At 41.9% G+C, this 22,395-nt stretch overlaps 2 protein-coding genes across 2 annotated transcripts in view; one reads left to right on the top strand and one right to left on the bottom strand.

Annotated features, from left to right (window-relative positions):
- Nucleotides 1-302, top strand: part of dnah9 (dynein, axonemal, heavy chain 9) — a gene marked incomplete at both ends in the record, with an annotated part of 112,113 nt that extends 111,811 nt beyond the window's left edge. Inside the window, one exon of the mRNA XM_080833769.1 lies at nt 75-302. Within this exon, the coding sequence (XP_080689895.1) occupies nt 75-302 (228 nt within the window). The remainder of the gene's footprint in view (nt 1-74) is intronic.
- A 10,266-nt stretch (nt 303-10,568) lies between these two features.
- LOC308363058 (shisa family member 6) overlaps nt 10,569-22,395 on the bottom strand; it is a gene marked incomplete at both ends in the record, with an annotated part of 51,324 nt that continues 39,497 nt past the window's right edge. Inside the window, 4 exons of the mRNA XM_080835826.1 lie at nt 10,569-11,464; nt 14,689-14,841; nt 15,781-15,801; nt 18,430-18,492. Of these exons, the coding sequence (XP_080691952.1) occupies nt 10,569-11,464; nt 14,689-14,841; nt 15,781-15,801; nt 18,430-18,492 (1,133 nt within the window). The remainder of the gene's footprint in view (nt 11,465-14,688; nt 14,842-15,780; nt 15,802-18,429; nt 18,493-22,395) is intronic.

Genomic DNA, 22,395 nt, shown 5'->3' with positions numbered 1-22,395 from the left:
CAGACTTTAAATGGATATGGCAACAGTGAGCTGCCGTGTTAGATGACCTATTCTGCCATGTCTGTCCTCCTCAGGCTGGCATCATCGTTGACGCCCGTCTGAAAGAGCTGACCCCAGCTGTGCCCGTCATCTTCATAAAGGCCATCCCCGTAGACAAGCAGGAGACGCGGAACGTCTACCAGTGCCCAGTGTACAAGACCAGACAGAGAGGACCGACCTACGTGTGGACGTTTAACTTGAAGACCAAAGAGAACCCCTCAAAATGGACACTGGCTGGAGTGGCCTTATTGTTGCAGATTTAGTGGTCTATCTTAGTCTATGACAGTCTATTACTGTGTCATCTATGAATTTGTAAGACAATGTTTTAACGTGTGGTTGGTTTAGCACAACAGTTCATGAAGCAGCCGCTTCTTTTTTACTCTGCTTAGTTGTTAGAGATATGATGCAGAGCCTTCATAATTTAAAATTGACGAGGGCTAATTTGTCAAGTAGTCATGTTCCTCAGGTGATTTTAATAAATTGTTGTGTGCTATAAATTTGAAACAGGCAGTAGCAATGTTTTGGGCTGTAAAATATTTAAACATTTTTCAACTATCAAATGATTATCTAATTATTATTTTAATTATTATGATTATAATTATTTTGAATCAGTAAGTAAATAAAAGTCCTTTAAGTCTTCACCTATTTTTGTCTGTGAGTATCACCACTCCTTGAATCTCTGTATCTCATGTCTTTATGCTGAAGCCTTGGCATTGTGAAAAGACTATTGAATCCAAATTGCTTTACCAGGACTGTGAGCAAGAAACTTTGTAATCCAAAAGGACAGGAACTTTCAGTACAAAGTGCACTGAGATACATCTGCTTAAGCCAGACTTTTGATTTGACTCACATTGAAATTCAACAGTGCTCTTATTGTTGCCTATATTTGATCTATTGTGAAGCTTCCCATCAAACTGACATTTAGAGACATTGAGGGGCTCTAGCATAAACCAAATCCAATTGTCAGAAGGTACCAAACACACTTTCGGTGTCAGCTATTAGGTATTCTGTGCCAAAGAAAACTAATAATATCCTGTTCAGGTCCAGCATAGTACATTCTTATTTCCAATGTATCCTCTGTTGATAATTTCCTCTGTTTTGGGAGTGCAGCTCCTTTTAGGGTGAAAGATGGCTTAAATCCAAGCTGTGTTGATTCTCGAAAGTGATTATCTGTCATTTCAAATTATATTCTTATAAACACGCGTGGATGACAAGCCAGGAATAAGGCCTAACCAAATTAAACGGACTGCAGCATACGCCAATTCTTCTATCTCATAGTGTACATATATTTTTTTTTTAGTTCACCCAGTTTAGTTCAACTGACCATGACCGAGATCTTGCGCGGTTTTTAAAAAGCACAGTAGATGTTGTCAATTAACTGTTACCTTTGAACAACATCCTCTGAAAGCGGATATGGCAGAGTCTAAACCATGTCTCTGTCCTTGATGAATTCATTGACTTTTTGGGTACTCTCCTACGTCCTACCAACCGTGGCCAGAATTCCAATCCGACATTTTAACATTCATGTTTGTTGACCCGGCGCACCTCTTGCAAGAGACTCTCCTAATGTAATTGATCTGTAATTGTCTCAATCTTGGCCAATCTGTCACAGCTTCCACGCACGAACATGGGCGCATAACCTTTGACCTTTGTGTAACGTGGTTTTACTTTTTGTGATCTTGTAGTATTGAAAGCATACATATGGGATCACCTACTCATTGTTTGTGCTTTAAATGTGCTTCTGATGTATCCCACCATCAGACAAATGCCCTTTAGTGCTAGGCAACAGATAAGGAACCCCACAGCCAGCCATTTTTGTGCTTCTGATATACCTGGTTCTCAGTCTAATCCCACTCAGACTCAGATGTTGATGAGCTAGTTGTGTGTTTGAAGTCTGTATGTGTACCTCCGTCCTTGATAACATTGCACCCCTGAAAGTATGTAGACTTAAGCCTCATTCTCAGCCCTGGTTTAATGACAATAGACGAGCATTAAGAAAAATACTCTACTGCCCCTTGGCCAAATATCAGAAAGCATGTGATCTCCAATCACTGCTACGCAGATGATGCTCAGATTAATCTTCCTATTAGCTCTCGTCATGATGATTTACGGCTTCTCTTTGACTGCCTTGAGGATATAGAAGAATGAATGGGAAATTCCTCAAACTTAATGAAAAAGTGATTATTTTTGGTTTCCAAACTTCTAGTGTTGACATTTGCAGTGTACTTGGTACACTCACACCATACAAAAAGCCTGTGGGGGGAACAAAACCAAGGTACTTTTAAATCCAAAATTTGAAAAGCAGTTACATTCTGTGGTTAGTGCCGCATTTCATGAACTAAGAATAATTGCAAATAACTGTCCGCAAATTATGATTTATTGGTTTTACCTAGATCTAATTTTAAATGAAAAGGTGATGGAGCTTTTAATGTTATTAGTCCTTAACTGTGGAATAGCCTTCCATTTTATGTGAGATCTGCTGCCTTCTTGGAGACTTTTAAAACCAAACAAATACTCTTATCATGCTCATTTAATTTAATTTTAGTTGGGAATTTTAATTCTTATTCCTTTTATATTTTATGTCAGTTTTAGTCTTAAAGTTTTTCATTTTAGTTATTTGTTTTTTTATTTTTGGTTAAACCTTAAAAATTCGTATTCCTTTTTTTCTCATTCACTTTTAGTTTTTGCCCATTTATCGTCTTGCTTTTAATACTATTTTGTAGTTTAGTCTTTTAAACACGTATTTCTTCATTTGTGTATATGTTCATTCTCAATTAATTTACCTCAACTGCAAAGCACTTTGGTTCAACTCCCGTTTTAAGATGTGTGATTGGCAGATCCAAAGGGAATGTCATTAGATCAAGGACATATTCTTTGTCTGACTTAGAAGAACTGACATGACATGAAACAGTAAAGTTTTAAGCCACATGATTGGCATTCACTCAAAAAGTTCTTGAAGAATGAGACCATAAAATAGCTTAAGAGCAGCAAAAAAAGCAAGGTGTTTTATTCCGTTATGGGAGACTTCCATAAATCACAGCTTTTCAGGTCTTTTGGCTTAATGCATTTTTGGAATGTGCATCACTGATTTCTTTAAGTGAACCATTTAATACCACACTGGTCTAAGGGAACCATTTTAGGGATTTGTCCATATAGTGGAACGAAATTAATCCCTCATCACAAAGATGAATGACAGGAAGATCTTAAAGAGTTACCTTTCCTGTTACTGTCCTGCGTTGACAGAAGTGTTACTTTTCAATACCTTTAGAAAAAAATCTTAGAAGTAATAAGGCAGTTTGACCTATGTTCAATAACACACTGAGAAAATCACACAGGCTTTAGCATAATATCACCTCATCCCTTAGTGCTGTGACCCAAAATAAATCATTAGAAAGTGCATATAAATCCAAGCTGGTGTGGAAACAGTCACGTACTTGCGGGTCAGGGCAAACTGATGGCTAATATGTCACAGGACCCCCTGTGAATGTCTTCTCCTGTGCTAGTGTCACTCCTAGGAGTTTGCAACGTGGCTAACAACTCCAGTTACTGAGGGCCAAACTCAGACTGACAATTCATATTTAATAGTGCCAGGGAGCTGTTTTCTCTTCCCGCTTCACGCTGTGGGGATCATTTGACAGGCTCTGGGAGAGATCTACCAGAGCCTCATACTTGGAACGATAAAAGAAGGGAGCCTTAATCATTTCTATGGGAAACAGTGGTTGCTAGGTTACAGATTAGTTCCAAGAAAGTGCTTATGTGTAAAGCTGTGGAAGGTGGGGCATGCTATAGGCTCAAGCATACACGTAACATAAAGAATGTATGCTTTCATAGCGTAGTGATGTGATTGTCAGAAATGATAAGCCTGTCTCCTCTATAGACTGTCTCATCATGTAGCTGTCACACAGGCCTACTGCATGTTAGAAAATGGCAAATGCCGTACCTCACAATGCTAGCAAATGCTATCTGTATACTTTTTAAATGATTGGATATTTGAAATAAAAGCCTTGGGCTGGGCTTATTAATAGCTCAGTCTAATCACCACTGCTTTGTTGGACAGCACTGTCCAACAAGGTGGGGCACCACGAAAAGTGATAACAATGCGAGGGATTGAGTAGTCTATAAAGTGCAATGTGAAGTAGTCTATGCCCCCCTACCGACACCATCTATTTACAGCACTCCCTCCGAGAAAATTGTTCCAACAGCCCTGGTGTGGAGTAGCCTGGGTGATGTAGGGATTGTGTCTGAGAACGCCCGTCTGTGAAGATACCAAGCCAGGACCCAACCATCAAAGGACGTGTTTGCCTGAGGCTGAACTACTTACAGTAAGATAAGAAGCTCCTAATGGAAGCAGGGATGCAACTGCCCAGTGTCAGGGGGGTATGCAGCAACAATTTTGGCGCCCCCCCCCCCCCCCCCCCCCCCCCTTTTTTTTTTGCTTTATCCATCTTGCATCCAACCAACTCACTACTCGTAGCCTAGTTCTAACTGCTTGTGTGTTCAGCGGTCACGGTGTTCACGCTCCCTCTTCTATGTCAAAATTCTATTATGGAATCTTAAGAGATGAGGCGCCTACTCTAGCCTCTTTAGTCCTCTAAAATGTTATATAACATTAAGGAAATGCAGAAATGATTTAGAAACGCACAACAGTAGCTACATATAGAAAATACCCCAAACATTTTAATATTATTTTTTTTTTACCATCGCTTTGGCGCCTCCATGGGTGCGGCGCCCCTATGCGCCGCATAGAGCGCATACCCACTTTTTGCGCCACTGAATGGAAGGGCCTCATATACAGTACGGCATTGGGTTTGAGACTAAATAGCTCATCTTCGGGCCATTAAAGTGTCTTCCTACTGTGAAATGTGTACCACACCACAGATCGATATATACGTACAGTATATATTTAAAAAAGCTACAACTGACGTTTAGGGGAATTGTGGTGTTTGGTCTGGGATTCAGGGCCTCTCAGTCAAAGTAAATATGAGAGAAAATATGTTTTGAGAAATAAGGCTTTTGTTTTGTTTTCAGTTTTGGATTTGTGTGAACTTGAGAATGACGCGAGACACACTGAGAGCCTAGTTTCTATGAGGAGAACGTCATGAAATACTGTTTGAGAATGTTTTGTCATAATGTCTTATAGAAATATGTATACATTTTAATATGCAGTCAGATTCAAACTCAGGTTATTGTACATTAAATTGAAGCATGGTGGACTTACTTTCTCTGGATGAGCCAGAGAAGTGTAGTAGTTTATCATAAAATAAAGGAAAATGAACTGCATTTGGCATTTATACAAATGGCTTTTTTGTGCAAAAGCTTTTAAGAAAGGCCGTACATAAGGTCAAATCATGATAGATTGTCCTCTTTTTTTACCTCTTGGAAAATCCTCTGTACTGCATGCAGAGAGTACATCAACAAGAAGTGAAGCCATCCTTGTCATGTGTACTCTGCCCCAATACACTCTAAGGTAATACAATAAATCTAACACATTGATTGTCTAGTATTATGTGAATGTACCAAAATTAAGACAACTCACGAGCTACAGCGACGTAAGAGGCTTTGGGACGAGTTACTAATCACATACTCATCACCTTTATAATGAGTCCTATGTGCTTGTTCAAGGGGTGTTCAGTCCTTGGGGTCAGTAAAGTGTCTTGAGACAATGTTAATAGTTAATGGTACTACATAAACTAATAAAACTGAACTAAATTTAATTAAATTGAATCGTTTATGACAACATATTTCAACCTTCGTAGCTATAGCAACAGCAACCAACACAGACATGGCATAATGTAAAGCTATATATTTCTTTGCTGCCCAGCGGGATCTTCTCATCGCTTGTATTGTGTGTGTGTAAATGCACCACGAGCTGAGGGAGAGACATTGCCTGACACCAAAGCTGATGGTGCGAAGAGGAGGGGGGGGGGACTTCACATGGGGAAGGCTGTAGAGACCCAAATCCTAATTGAGGAAGCAGAGGCAGGAAGCTGTGGCAAAGACAAAGGCAAAGGCCACTGGGATACACACGCTGGGCTGGCAGGGCCAAAGACGCAGTCGGGCGCAAAACTCTTCAAAAACACCCAAGCACATAAGCAGGGAACTGAATACTACATACCTCTGCCTGAAATCTTAGTTGGAATCTGGTCCAGCCCAAACAAATAACACTTCCATGGATGACAGAGATGCAAGGATCCATAGAACTACTTAACATTAATGCTGTTTTTACGCAGTCAGCTTTAACATGAGAATGTGTTTGCATTTTGCAATATGTGTTGAGTGTGTTTGCCTCATGTGTTTAAAAAGGAATAGAACAATTTATTTCCAGTTACTAAGCTTAGATAGCTATTTATTTTTGGAGCACAGTTTTGTCGTTTTCATATTTGCAATGATAAAACCGTCCTGTTTATCATAAATGAATATTCTTCAAGTGTCTTGGCAAATGAAAATAAGTTGACAAACCAGACATCCACCATTTAATATTTGTTTTTGACTTGTTTGTCAGTTACTGTTTTCATCAAATATCCCAATAAACACTGGCCCCTTTTCTGAGGAAGTTGCTCCACTGTGTCCCATTCTTCTGTTCCACAACAACAAAAAATCTCAACTTAATAATTTACTGAAAGGCTTTCCAATCAAAATACTTCTAAAATATTTATCTCAATTTGTGGGCTTTTGCTGTGAGTTGCTGTTGAGGCTAAAATGTTTTAGAAAGACTTTAGAGAACCCAGTGGACCATCCAGAGTAAAGAACTGATTGTTGGTTTTGCTTGGTTGGTTTTTGCATCCTCCTCCATTTTGTCCTTTCAATCTTTCTCAGCCTTCTCTTTTAAGGTCTTGCTTTCTCCCTGTAAAGCGCCTCTGCCTCCTCTCCAAGTGAAATTTCTAGAAACTATTGTCTACCTATCAAAGACGAGAGTCTAATTCAAATACCAGGCACCTGGATCAATAAGGGCGGTTAAAGTCAAATGGACAGTCAAAGCCGTGTTAAAAATGGCCTTTCTGTGCCAACAACCCTCTCACTAAGAGAAAGAGCCTCGTATTACAATGGATTTTCATGGCACTAAAAGTGAAGTGAAGTAAAAAAAAAAAAAAAAAAATTTTTAAAAAAATGTGCAAACAGACCGAGGATACATCGCTTTGGTTGACCTTCTCGAGCGCTGAGCCAGGGCTGAAGAGCCGCATGCCAGACAATCGATGTTGCCATTACGGGATGTAAAACAGATTATGCACCATGTGGTAAAACAGACAATGAGAGTGACCCTTTTTTCTCAGGGCGTCACTGCACACCATTCTGCAGAGAGAACACTGGCAATCAGACCGGTTTATGTGGATGCCTATTCAAAATGCCACACTAAAGGTGCAGTCCTTGTAGTGAGATGGTTATTGATATTTGAGCTCAAAAGCCAAAGAGAAATGACCTCTCCCTTCTGTGCTCCTGTAGCAACGCGTTGATTGGCTGGAATAATGTACATCACGGTCTGAGCCAATTTTGTGTGTGTCTCATTTCGAATGCCAGGCCAGCTCATGAGCAGCTCAGGTGTCTTCAGCATACACACTGGAAGGACAGTTAGAAGAATGCGTCGAAGACATTTGCTGAATTCAATGAAAAGTGTAACAAATTATAATCAAGAAATGCACCTTTAACAATCAACCATCTAGTTGTATCATGTGCTGAAGAGCAATTCTATTCGCCTTGCCAGCTATACAGTGTTAAGCCAATGAGACCATCACCCCAACCACCTGAGGACTCTTCCTCGGTAATTTGTTTTCCGCCTCAACCACATTAGAGTTCGAGTGAGTGAGTGTATCCTCAAATTGAGGAGATGTAGATTGGATAAGGTGAGATAGCACTTGATTAATTAGAGTTACTGAGGGCATAACCACAGTCAGTGAGAGAGACGAGTTCACGACCAGGCAACCAGACACTGAAGTGCAGTGTGTTAATGAGTCTGAATAATTCCTTACAGTGAGTGTTTGAAGTTCACAAACTGACTCTGAGGCAAGGACCAACACTATTGATGTGGGGAAGATGAAAGCTGATAATTGGTTTATGTAAAAAGGAAGAAAAAACTAAAGAAAACAGAAAAATCTATTGACTTAGTCAGCAGAAAGTCCTCAGCTTCAGATGTCTCAGTGTTGGCATGAATACAGACTCTGTGACCATCACGTAAGATTCACATTTCTCATCTAAATGTTGATGGGGGGAAAGGATCTGTGTAAATTGAAAAGTAAGTTGGTTTTTCACACCACCGTTTGGATACAAAGGAATGTCCTTGTGAAAGGGGGAAAAAATGGCTTTTGTTTGCTGTGAGAATTGCATTTGCACCTGCGGAGTTCAATGAATTTAAAAGAGGTCTGGAATTTCGCTCCCTGGTATCAAAGCCGTAGGTATTAATATCCATGAAAATGTGCACGCTACATTTTTATGCATCAGTCTTATTATGCAGTTTTCTCCTACACCTATTCAGCGATCTCAGGCCTCAATCACTTTGACTAATAATTGATCCCACTATTTTGCCATTAAGACATCATTACGCAGCCACAAATCATCTGAATCTCGGATGAAATTCCTCTCAGCCAAATGCTTATACATATCAACTGTATTCATATTTGTAAAAAAAAAAAAAAAAACGATTCAGTATCTATTTAGAAGGCCTCTACTGTTAAGTTTATCATGCAGCTGGTTTCAGTTCATGATAAAAGAGCATCACTGCTCACAGGAAGTATTTGGCATACCTGTCCCAGTCTCTCAACTTCTTAGTCCACTGCAACTCATTCATCTTTATTCATACATTCAAAACAATCCATTACGCATTTATTTATAAGGCCCCCACTGCTAAATGTATTATCCAGCCGGTTTCAGTTTGTGATCAAACTACCTCACAGTTGACATACAGGAGATTGTATGTTTACTCTGTTCCACCAACTTCTGCTGCAGAACACAGTCATCACTTTCAGTGCTTTAAGAGCAGGGGTGACTGAAGGGGTGCCTGTGCTTACTAATCCCTTCACTTTCCTTGCCTCCCACTTTCTCCTGCTCACACACGGCTTCTTTCCCCCACGGTGCAACCATTAAACTTTATGAATGGAGCTGCCTACAGAGTGCTGCAAGTGCATTTAGATTTATTGGTGCCGTCAGAGTCAGAATAATAATGTAAAGAGAATTCACACATGGAACATTTCATGTGTAATAACTTAACAGTGCAGGGGTAGGTTGTGTGGGGTACAGGGGGGTCTTACTTAGAACACACATTCAATCCAGATGAAGGTAATGTTTAGAAAAATAAGGACGTTTTATTTTGCAGCTACTACAACAAGCATTAATATATCCAGTTGTCTTGTGAATCACTGAAAACACAGTCTACAGCCAGATCAACAGTAGTGGAATATCTATCTATTTATATGTTTCTATATATATATTCATTTTTTTTTTTATCAACAACATTCATTCAATCCTCATTCTACAAACACATTTTTGGAAAGACACACTCATACACAATTCAGTATTTATTTAAATGGTCGAATATATGGTTAGTGGGTTTTGCCTAACTGCCCTTCACAAAACTGTGGTTGTCATTATTATTACTTTGTCAGCGTCTCTAGAAACAGACTATGGTAGTACAAAAAGCCAACCAGAACAGACTTGTCCATACACTGCTGCTAAAATAGCATATATACAATCATCTATGCAAAGAAATGGGCAAATGATTGTGGAAACAAAAACTGATGCGTGCTAGCCATCACTGATCAAAACGAACGAACGAAAACATAGAAACAATTATTTTTTTAGTTTTGTCCTCAAAATTGATTGTGCTTTTTAACCCACAAAAACCACTTCATTGTCGAAAAGGGAACATTTCTCAGAGGCACGAACAGAAGTGCACACATCTGTTCCGTTAATGAACCTCTAAAGCTATATGAGGATGACTGAAGGTACAAACAGTAGAGCTATATTTATATATTTATAAAGTTATTACAGTGTTGATTCTGTGTTCACAGCCATGAAGCCTGAGGGGCTGAGTCCCGTGGCACTCCCTACCACCCTCTGTTCCTTCTCTCTTCATCCTTCTGAAAGGCCAGTCCGTGTGTACAGCCAGGCGAAGCCCTTAAAAGTTAGGCGGTTAAAAAGAACGTGTTTTTTTTAGTTTTCCAGATAATAACAAGATTCGAGATTCATACGATCCTTCTCTGTTCATTTGTTCCTTGTCAAACACATAAAGATATGGGCGTGCGCGCACAGGTTAAGGGCTCCAGTACCGATGGAGCAATAATAATAGGCTAGGGCTGAGAAACAAAGTGAAGTGTAAGTGAGGTTACTGACCCATATTGCACCCATTAGTCATACCCTTCTCCAAAACCTTCGCCTGAAGCTGCATCAGAGCTTTGCTGGATTAACATCTACCTGGGTTTCGCTGTCGTTTTTGCTCCTGTTGTTATCCTTCTGATCGTGTCTGAGTCAGGGATGCCGGCATCTCCCTCTCTCTCTCTCTCTCTCTCTGTCTCTCTCTATCTCTGTCCTCTGTCTTAAACTTAAACAGTTACCTCGGTCTTACTACCCGTGCGGTACTGGTGGTGGTGCTGGGTGGGTACATACTGGATCTGCTCCATGGTCTGTGTGCGGCGTGAAGCGAAGGCCTGCCGCTTCGAGGACGTCTGGTTCATGGTGAGGGTATTGTGTTGCTGCTGCTGCTGTTGCTGCTGCTGCTGCTGTTGTTGTTGGGAGGCACTGGGATGCGAGTGCATCTTCGTCATCTTGTAGCGGTCCATGAGTGGCGTGTTGGGCATGAAGATGTCCGTGTTCGAGATGGCGCGTGACATGGACTTGTCGGAGCGGAATCCCGGCGCCGACGAGCGCTTGAAGGACATCATCTTGTCAGGCGAGAGCAGTGGGTCCTGCGAGTGCAGGCGGTCCTGCGAGTAGAGGTGGTCGCGCGAGTGCAGCCGCTCGTGTGAGTAGTGCCGCCCCTGCGAGTAGAGCCGCTCCTGTGAGAGCAGCCGCTCGTGTGAGCGCAGCCGCTCGGCAGACAGCAGCTGCTCGTCGCTCAGGATGCGCCCACCGTAAGGCGACATGGCGTACGGCGACATGGCGTGCGAAGACGTGGTGGCAGCCATGGCGGCGCCAGCGTAGTCGTTGCCGCGGGCACGCTCTGGCGACAGCACGCGGTCCTGGGACATGGCCCGTTGCACCCGGCGCGGACGCTGCCGCTGGGACGGAGCTCCCTGCTGCTGCTGTTGTTGTTGCTGTTGTTGTTGCTGGATGGCCGCCTGCTGGTGCTGCTGGTGCTGCTGCTGCTGCTGTTGGGACAGAGCTGGCTGGCTACCCTGGGACTCCTGGTTCCTGATCACATGAAGGGGCAGCGTGTTGCGGATGGCCAGGTCCGGGAGGTGCCGTTTGCGGCTGTAGTACTCGTCAACGTCCTTGTCGGCTGTGGAGGGGAGACAGACCAGAGCAGTACCAGTGAGAATCCTTTGTTGTTGGCAATGCTACATCTCATCTCTGTTATTAAGCTGTGTGCCTCTAAATTTTGCCTTCATTTTGCCTCAGGCATCAGATAGTACAAGCCTTCTGATTGCTCGGATGATGTAAAACAGTGTGTATACCGACTGATGAGGGGAAGCTGAAACACATTAACTCATATTTCCCTCTGTAGAGTGCCTTGTTCATTCATGGACGTCGTCTAAGAAACGAAGAAGTGCAACGTACAACCCATAAACACACACACATTATCTTCCATTCTGTATTTTAAGTGGCTTTTTAATGAATACTTTTTCCTAGACCTTCAAATATCTGTCAAGATGAAGGGAGACGTAAGCTGATGTGCATACATTTAATGACCTAATGATTAGGGCTGATATTTTCGACAGAGAGACTATAGTGTTTAAAAGTTCGGGTTGGATTAAGTGAGGACAATTGAAAGGCAGAGTAACTTTCTACTGTTGATGTAGGACAGCTGGGAAAACAATTAAGTGCATCATACATTGGTCCATAGAGCACAGAAAATTAATTTCAAATATTGAGAGGAGAGAGAGAGAGAGAGACAAGAGATACAAAAGTAAAGAATCAAAAAGCAAGCCAGAAATAGCAGGAGAAGGCAAGGCAGAGAGAAAGAGAGAGAGAGACAAAGTCTAAGTCTCCCATCCACTAACCAATTAGTCTGATATCTACAGATGGACACGTTATGAGGAATCATGGAACATGGTGAGTCTACCCACACAGATGTGAGTAATTGGTGCCCATATGATTTGCGAGAGCCAGATTGGAGGCGTCATATGAACACCGTGTGGATGTTCCCGAGGCATGCCATTATTCACCAAATCCACAAAACGGTTAATCTATTTCTGTAATGTGTGCAGTGTCTTTTATGCGGAATACAACAGTGAACAGTGTATGGGGAGAGAAAAATAAGTTCACACAAACACACCAACACAGACAGAGAGAGAGAGAGAGAGAGAGAGAGAGAGAGAGAGAGGCTCAGGCACTGTGCCAGGATATCTAGACTGCGCTGTTCCGCATGCTAATTGCAGCTGAAATAATTAGAGATGGAAATAATAAAATAATTGTTTCCGCGGCCCATAATGAGAGCAGTCTGGGCCAGCCATCGACCTTGAGCTTACCGCTCGACTTGACGTCTCCCCTGACACGCTCTGACGTGTGATTGCGTTTATTACCATCAAAAAAGGTGAGGCAGAATTACAATTATTACAGAAATTAATTTGCCGCTAAATAAGTTGCTGCGGAAAAGACATTAATTACGGCCCGATTACGGCCAGTACTCGTCCGCTCCTTTCCCAACAGATCAATGCGGCACTTCAGAACCTGTGGACTAGCCTGTCATGTGTGAGGTATCAATTACAACACAGCCTGTCTAAAGGGGATTGGATCAAGCTTGTTAGCAGATAAAAGAGTAGACGGATTTAAAACTCTTCTTTTTTTTCTCTTGGCATGAAAATAAGCATTCTGTTGTTTGGTTGATACAGTAAATGCACCCTAATCTGCTTGTGGTAATTAATGATAAAAGAGAAATTATTTGTAGTGCTCAATTCAGCACAATAACGCACTGTACTTTCGTGTTATACATTGCGAGATATGAGCTGAAACAGATTAACATGAGAGGACGTCTTTTGGTACATTGCAATGCCTGTTAAGAGTCGTGCAGGAATGTAGGGATCTTCAGGCAGTAATTCATATTGCAGTTCGACTCATTTCTGAATTAAGGTTGTTTTTCTTTTACTGGGGCCATAGATCTGTGGGTGAACTTGTTCAATACAGATCTAAGCCCATTGAGGGTTGGCTACAGCAAATTATTTGCTTTAGTGGCATATCTGAAAGGTTCTCTCAGTATGGCCCAAGGGGAATACTTTAGACAAGATCTGGTGCAAGAAATAGTTCCTGGCATTCTAGCACAGCTCATTTCCGTTGGGTAGGGCAGCCGCTATTGTGGAGGGAATGATTAGTGGAACTGTCAGTGTCAGAATTTCTAATGCAAGTTCAGAGACAGAGAGAGAGCGGGGGTGGATGGGCTGCTGCTAGGCCAAATGAAAGTACAATTTAACATCACTAAATCACCAGCATCCAGTTACCCACCATCAAGAACATTTATCACAAGTACTGACTGGGCTGGGCAAAAAATATCATCATGGATGTCTCTCATCCCAACCACAGGCTTTTCCCCCTCCTCCCATCCTGCATGCGTTACAGAAGCCTGTGCTCCCAAACCAGCAGCCTCAGGAAGAGCTTCTCCCCTGAGGTCATAACCCTGCAGAACTCCACACCACCACTCTAACAGCATCATTGCACTCATTACAGCACTGTTTACAGTACTTTAACGAACATGTCATTTGCACTATTCATATTTTGCACAGTCAACACCTTCACTGTTCAAGTAATGCTACTGTACATATTACCAAATGTTCATAGGTTGTTTATACTCTGCATACTTAACTACATGTACATATGCGGTTTATACTGTACATACAACCTTAAATTTGCACTCTTTATTATCTAATTTTGTCCACTTCTCTGTATATATGTAACATTTGAATATTGTAACTCTCCACTGTCAATGACTGTACATATTCTAAGATATAGCATCACTGATTCTGTAGTGCTTACTTTTCCTGTGCTTACCTGTAAATAACGTATTTTCTAAACCATTATTTCTGCACTTGCTAACTGCATTTTGTTGGCTTTGTACCAGTTATCTGCACAATCCAATCTAATCTAAATCTTCCCTTTTCTTAAAAATATCACAAGACCTCCTTAGTAAAACTCCTTCAACAATAAATAACAAAAGGTCCAGATACAGTCTTGGGCAGTCAGCTATATAAAGATATGGTTGTCAGTGAATATTATAAAGTAATAGAACACAAGAAAATAAACTCTGCAAAAGGGTAAAAAAGTCTTTGTCTGAGGCATGTCCTTCTCTTTTCCTTTCACTCTTTTTAAACTCATACCAATGAATAAGTAAAAAGGGTAAAAATCTAAATAATAACAAGCCATCTCAGAAGTGTAGAATGTGCATTATGTCATTATATAAGTGCATTCTATCAAAACATTTTAAAAAGTTTCATTAAGAAAGGCCAGCTCCCCACACTGTCTAAAAATGACTGTGGAGTGTGTGTATGTGTAGTACTAGCGTGTGGCACTCACATAGCTTCTTGAGAGAGGAGAACCTGCTGAGATCTGCTTTGATGGCGGCCTCGTAGGAAGGAGGCAGGTGGGAGAGACTCTGGAAGGAGCGCGAGTAGGACAAGTCGTATGGCTCCGTTTGTGAGGTGAGGATGTTGTTCATCCGCGAATTCTCTGCAGAGGGAGGGTGGGAGAGACAAGAGAGCACAAAAGAAAGAGAGAAAGAGAGAGAGAGAAAAAGAGAGAGAGATGGGACAAGAAGGAAGGAGAGTGAAAAGGGGACAGAAAAAAGGAGAAAAAACAGAGAGAAGAGAAAGAGAAACCTGAGTTCTGAACGAGACTGACATGAAGAATGGAAAGGAGATGCGACGACACCACAATGGTGTTAGAAAGAGGGGGTGGGTGGGGGGCTCCCTCTCAGGGTCGTAATCATAAGAGCTGGTCATGTCACATTACATCACATCACGTCAAACCACGTGTGGAAACAAGGAGATGCTGGAAGAAGGACCGGGGATAAACTGCCACTGTCAAACGCCCCTTTCTCAGCCACTCGGTAAGGGACTACGAGATGGTCTGTGGTCCCTCCTCTTCCTCTGACCCCGACTGGCACTGGTAGGCAGAGCCTGTGTGAGTGTGTTCCGTGTTGCTGGATAGGGATGGGATGGGATTGAATGGCGATGAGGGAATGCTCAATGCTGGCTCACTCTACCAGTCTAGGCTAGCCCTGTAGTATGCTCCTGATGAAATTTGAGGTTTTATGATGGCGGGGAGACGTTGAGGGCCTATACACTCAAAAGTGTGCTTGAGAGCACACACACACACACATACACACACACACACCACAAGAAAAAGAAGAAGGTGGATTGGACTAGTGGTGGAGTAGGTGAGATATTATTGGAATGGGAAGAGACCACACTGTATGGGCAACCAAGGGTCGAAATCCAAATCCTAACATGCCATCTAAGTTCATCTAAGTGAGCTCATCCACCAACTTTGACTGCACTGTGGTTAGCGCAGTGTGCAAAGACTGATGCTGCTATCCTCTTTAAGAGGTGGAGGGATGTGGTTGTGACGGGGTGGGACTGGGCACAATGTGGGTGGGGTATGACTTACCATGCCTTAGGGACCGGTGAGCTGGTGAACCCAAGTGAAAAAACATATTTTTAATGACATGCCAACACAAAAGAATATGTGTACATTAGCTAATTCAGCTAAAGGTTCTGCTGCAAGCTATCACTATCTCTGCATGGTTCATCTTTACACATAGTGTAAAGATCGGTGTACTTGTACTTGCTGTGTCCGAAACTGCAAGCTCTAAATGCTACAATAAGTGATCTTGTGCTAACTGTACGGTGTTCAGCAGCCATCATAAAACATTAGAAGATATTAGTTTGTCTTTAAAAATAAACAGAAAGTTAACATTTCACAAAAAATACATCATAAGCATACATCCTATACCTTTGCGATATTTCACTTTCCATGGGGTGAACTTTGCCCTCTAAACTGTAGGTGTAATATAAAATGAATTCTATTAACTTAATGTAAATGAATAATAACTCAGGGGTCGAGGCAACTCTTTGATTGGGGCCAGGCGTTTGATTTGTTTTATGACTTTGGCTTCTCCCTCCATCTTTTTTAACAAAATGTGATTTTGTATCCCCCAAGCACCAAGAAGTATGAACACTTGTTTGCACTTTGTTTTTGCTTAGAGGCCTATTAGTGAAATTCTGCTAGGTAAAGGTTTCACTTCCTGAGCCGAGAATCACAACTCTGATCCACCATTTCTCTTTCACAGATGTTCTTGACACATCGTTTCTGAATTATAATGAGAATTTTGTGAGAAGCAAGTGTTAGAAAATGTTGCATAATAAATATTTAAGTATTCAGAGGTTCACTGGAGTGACAAGCTCTACAAGCCCAACTGTAGGATTCTTCCTGTACTTTACAGAGACTATATATATATATACACAGTATAACTTCTGTTTTATGAACTACCTAGCAAACATAGTCTATGTGTAGTTGACTAGATGCTCAGAGTTCAGTGTTTACATCAGGGATGTTTACAACTATAAGCTACATCTACAAGCTTCGCCATTAGATCCTATAGCAGAATACTGAACTCAGACTTCCAATGAGTATCAGCACAACGGAATGAACAACACCAGCTTTCAGTAGAACACACACAAACACATGCACAGAGACGCACACACACACACACACAAATAGATGCACGTAGACACACACACACACACGTACACACACACACTGCACTCTCCACTAAGCCACATGATAATCTGTGGGGTTTGTTAGCCGATGGCCAGCAGAATGAATCTTTCACTGCCCCTGTGAGTCACAAAGCGCCGACTCACCAGTGGCAATGATTTAATCGCTCCACAAACAAGGGTGAGAGTCAGACCCCCAGCCAGTGAGCCGTTATGCATGTGTGTGTGTTTGTGTGTGTCTGCCACTCTCATTTAAAGCACCGTGGGTTTGGGTCCCCCTTATCTACAGAGCACAGCACACACAGGGATTTCTGACTTCCCTTTTATCCTTTGATCAATACATATATCCACCGGATGAGATGCTAAAAATGGATTTTAAATACATCTCCTGGATTTCGGCGGGTCTTTTCTGTGTTTTTTTCCCTCTCTTTCTTCATCGCAGAGGACAAAGCATTGGATGACAGAATAAAGGAGTTTGATTCTGGCTCTCCGACTAAATGAAGCTTGAAATAAAAAAAGAAGAAACTTTGTGTGTCTTTGTGTGTGTGTGTGTGTGTGTGTGTGTGTGTGTGTGTGTGTGTTTGTCTGTGTGTGTGTGTGTGTGTGTGTAATAACGTCATAGCGTTGCTCTCATTTGACAATCCTGTAAATGAGGTAAACATTTGAAATTTGCAAAGCATTGCACCACCGAATATACAACCTAATCAGAGCTTTTCATCTAGGCCTGAGCGCAACCCACTTAGCAGGCTGGGTGCAGCACAGAATCACCTGCCCCCAGCAATTTCATACTCTCCTGACATTACGACATGCTGTCACTTCAACTCAAGATTATGTGTCGAAGAACTCTCCCGAGAGTCCTCTATATGGACAGCACAGGCCCGGTTTATGATGAGCATCGGGCCGGCGAATATGATCTTCAAACAGCTGAGCTTGGACATTTTTTAAGGGGGGGCATTTAAATGCAGCGCACCTTTTTCTTAAGGCACCGTGTGCTGTGCTTTGGTTGCCCTCCACACGACATTAACTTTGCCTTTTCTTTAAAAGCATCGTTCTCTTTCAGAGGCCGACGAGGGTGATTGAGATGGACGGCCTTCTACGAGCGGATTCATTAACCTCCCTGATGGAAGCATGTCTATGTAGGAGTGTGCTGGGTCAGCAGTGAGAGCTGCTCATTAATGAGTAGACCTCATACTTGGAATATGAATGCGCACCTTTAGAAAGCAGCACTAAGGTTTTATATTGCACTGCAGATTAGCAGAGTTTGCAATCAGGACGACAAACTAAACACAGTTGTCCAGTGTTGGTTGTGTAACCATAACCAAACAATCAACACACAGCAATGGAAGGTCAGATTTGCGTCATCTGAAAAGTTGGCAGCTACATTAGCTTTTTGTTGTCAGAAGAAACCGTTAGAATTATAGGTGAGGTCTCCATTAGTTTGAGGAAGGGTGTCAAAGCGTGGGACTCTGCTTCACAAGCTTAGCGCCGGGGTTAGTACTCAGTCACATCACTGTCCGATGTTGGATATGTCTGGTCTTACCATTTTTAGGTGTTCGCGTTGGGCTACTAAGACCCACGTGGTTGTAGTTGTGCTGGTGGGCGCCTGTAGGAGAAGCAATGAGAGGTCGTGGTGAAGCATATCGATAAACTAACGAGACAGCCCAGACGGCGGCTAACTCTACACCCATGACACAACGGGTAATAAAACAACAAAGGGGTCACATGACAAGACCACAATGTCACGAGGAAATGGTTTGGTTGTCATGGTAACTCAAATGGAACTCTTTTACTGAATGAGCTGGAAAACAGAATGAGGAAGAAAAAAAATCTGATGTATTGTTTTCAGATAAGATACATGTCACATTGAGTAAATGATAACCAGTTCATCATATACTATAACAACAGTCATTTCACAATTTCTTGCATTTATCAACTCATACATTGTTACACTTGTTGATTCTTACATCCCATAGATATGTGTAGATGCACACCATACAAAGCGTATTGCCTTGGTGTGCACTTCTGCTCACAAACATGTATGCACAAAAATCACCACAGGCAATCATTTTAAGTACTATATTAGCTTTGACACAACTCAGCATGGCCATTGTGATTTCTTTCAGTCAGTGCAAGACTATTCTAACTCTTAACATGCTGTCACTACATTGAAATGGGCACAACTAATCTTGCATTGCAGTGGACCACTAATGAAATCCCTAGCGGCCCTCTGAAATCCAATCACGCTTTATATGGGAGGCAGCGACTGCATTTGTCTGCTTTGAAACACTTCCAGCAACATCATTCAGCTGCTGAAACCTCATATATCCTGCACTGTTCCAGGGCGTCTTTGAACCCCTTCAGTCACTGGGAAATGAATGGCGCTGTCATCTGTCACTTCCAGTGGCGGGCGAGCTAACATGTGGCCATTCGGTGGGAGGCATACACAGCTGCTGTCGGGTTTGGGGTGGGGGGGTGATGGTGGGGGTGGGGGTGGAGTGGGGTCAGCGATGGAGCGGCGCAGGCTGCACTTTCGGCTCTGAAGTGGCTTTGACATAGTGCAGCAAGGCCCTTTCATTAAGTCCACTGTGTGGTGAAGGATGATGAACGGTGGCCATTTTGAGCTGGCAAAGATGACACCGCGAGGACCTCGTGATAAATGGAGGAGGGTTCAAAGCGAGCCTGGTCAAGCGTGCCAAGGGTTTTTTGGAAAGGGTTGCTGTTGAGTCTGTTTAAAAATGTATTATAGCAACCGGCTATAGTGCCATTTCCATCTGTTATGCGGCGTAAGGACTCAGGAAAGCGGATGCAAATGGTGAGAAATGTGTGAGTTGAAGGCTTAAGGCTAAAGGCATCATTGATAAAATATTACTCACACAATTTGCTTTACTTTGCCTGCTTTGTGATTCAAATCTGAGTGTTTGAATTTCCGTCAGACGTGTGGACTTGAGTCACATTACTTGGACTCGAGTCAGAATCGAGTCACAATTTTCATGACTTCAGACTCGACTCGACAAAATTGCAAATGAATTGCGACTCAACTTTGAACTTATTACCTATGACTCGATACCTCATCTCTTTGACTTCTCATGACTTGATATATTTCAAAGGTTAAAATATTTAACATTTATCTTATGAAAAAAGTATGCAGCTATTTCCTGATATTTTTGTTCACATGGGACTTCAGTGAATCCTACTATGAACACCGAAGACGTTGTGTGCACAGCGGAGAGAGGCATTGGCACTCAGACAAGAAAATGGCTCTCAGGCTAGTGCATTCAGTTTCAAAGACTGCATTGTTGTAAACAGCAAGATTGCCCCCTGCTACATCCTAAATGTACACAAATGCCTGACACACTTTTGTCCAATTACATTTTTTTTTTTAAAGTAATGTTTCATCCTGAGCTAGTTGTATGCTTACCCTGATATCCATACTGTAAAAGCAACTTGCTTACTTCACTCATTCACTCAATCGCCCACACACACCTCACCTACTCACGCACCTCACCCACTCAATTGAAGTTGCTTTATTAGCATGACTTAGGATACAATATAGAGTCAGTATTCAATTATTAGCAATTGAAATGTAAGGTTAAGCATTTAGACTTTGCTTTGGATTTGGTTATCCTTGATTTGGGATTTGCCTGCAGGCCTTACTTGATTCCTGCCAAACAATGACTTTGTCCCCACTCTGATTTTCTGCAGAATGGTGTTGATTCATTAGCTAACTCAATATGCCAAGACAAACACACCATTAACACACAGGAAAAAGATGAGCTAGCACTGCACTGCGACAGAAATTGCTTAATTTCATCAAATGGTTAACACAGGCATAAAGCCCTCAACTCTAAATGAGATTAGGAGATGATGCAGCGTAGTTCCTGACAATTTAGGCGGCCACCACACAGTGAGAATGTAAGCGTTTAATGCTTAGACCTAACCACCATAAAAGGCTGGATGGATTCAAGGCTCTTTGCTTTCAGCTCAGGCTTCTAATTAATATGGAGCATCGTCCAGTTCAATGATCCTGGCTTAATCTGGGGGCCAATTAGCTGCTTTTTGAGAGACAGTTAACTAAATCTCCTCTCATAGCCCAAGGTTTTGTTTTCTCAGGAAGTCACACCAAAGTGCTGTGTTGTCCTCTGTAAGGTTAACATAGCAAATCAAACATCCACTAACTGAATCATCTGCTGGGGATGAAACAGGGAGTGGGAGGGAGGGAGGGAGGGAGGGAGAGAGGGAAGGACCATGAGAGGAAGTGAGTTGGCAGAGAGAAATATTTAGTTTTGAAAACCTCCAAAGACTGGTCGAGGTTTGATTTGGTGTCCCGCTGTTGATGCTACAGGGCGATTTGCTGATTGTGTCCCAAAGCTATTTCTTTTGGTGAATATTTGCCTAAAGTATTTCAGGGATGCGTGGATTTTATTTGAAGGCAAAACAATAATGCAAAACAAATACACAACCAAATACACAACACATTGACTAAGCTGATAGCAGACACTACCTTCCTCCTTTCCTGTTTTACTGCTCTCTGGCTTGGAGCTAAAGGAAAACATTCATGATTTTCTATCACATGAAAAAAAGAGAGGTTTAAGTGAATACAGGTGGAAACCTGATGGTTGTAATTTGTTCTCTGATGCCTCTGATCAAAACGTTGAAAAACGCTTGAAGAAATTTGTATTTATTGGTTTTGAGGATCTAGGAATTTTGATTGCTCGTTGCGATTGTTGTCAGACAGAATAGGGTGTCAAGTTGAGAGCAACTCTGTTGTTGTTGTTGCTGTCGTTGTTTTTCCACCCAGATCATACAGATGTTTATTCAGCGACTGAGCTTTGAAGTGGGCATGAGGGTATTTGTTCCAACGAGGCTCCAAAGCAGCAGAGAAACCTCCAATGCCCAACAAATCCACAGATTGCACATAGCTCTATTTCACACCTGACGCGTCCTGCCAACACCACCCATGCCCGTCTGCATAGTAATATCCAGATGGCACCAGTGATTCAGTATTTTGACATTTCTCCTGCATATTTACAAGTAAACAATACAACAACAAGTAAGAATATATCCGAATATTTGAAATAAACAAGTAAGTCTGGTGGTAACATTTGGACCCCTGTCACACATGCAACAGCAGGTGTATGTCATCAAGGATTCTGTGGGCAGATTCCTCCATTACCCCAGAGAGGTGCCCATGGAAATGTTTGGGATCAAATGTTGATGAACGTTATGAATGTTATTGAACAGGGGAAGTTCAATAACATTCACAGACTAGTAAAAAGACCTAATATTTTTGAATACCACCATAACAACACCTATATATCTATATATATCTATACCTATACATGTGAAGAAGTATGTGTGCGGCTGATGCACCCTAAAACCCCTGATTTGAGTATCATCAAAGCTGTTTCAGTAAAAGTAAAAGTAAAAGGAACATTCACCGCCATGTATTTTGTTTTTCAACTATAATGCCGTTTGTTTGTTCTTGAGTGTAGGACTAGGAGGTTAA

This window comes from Sprattus sprattus, assembly GCF_963457725.1.
Source record: "Sprattus sprattus genome assembly, chromosome: 3".
Taxonomy (NCBI): Eukaryota; Metazoa; Chordata; class Actinopteri; order Clupeiformes; family Clupeidae; genus Sprattus; species Sprattus sprattus.
Note: the sequence above shows the minus strand (reverse complement) of the source record. Positions and strands in the feature narration are given on the sequence as shown.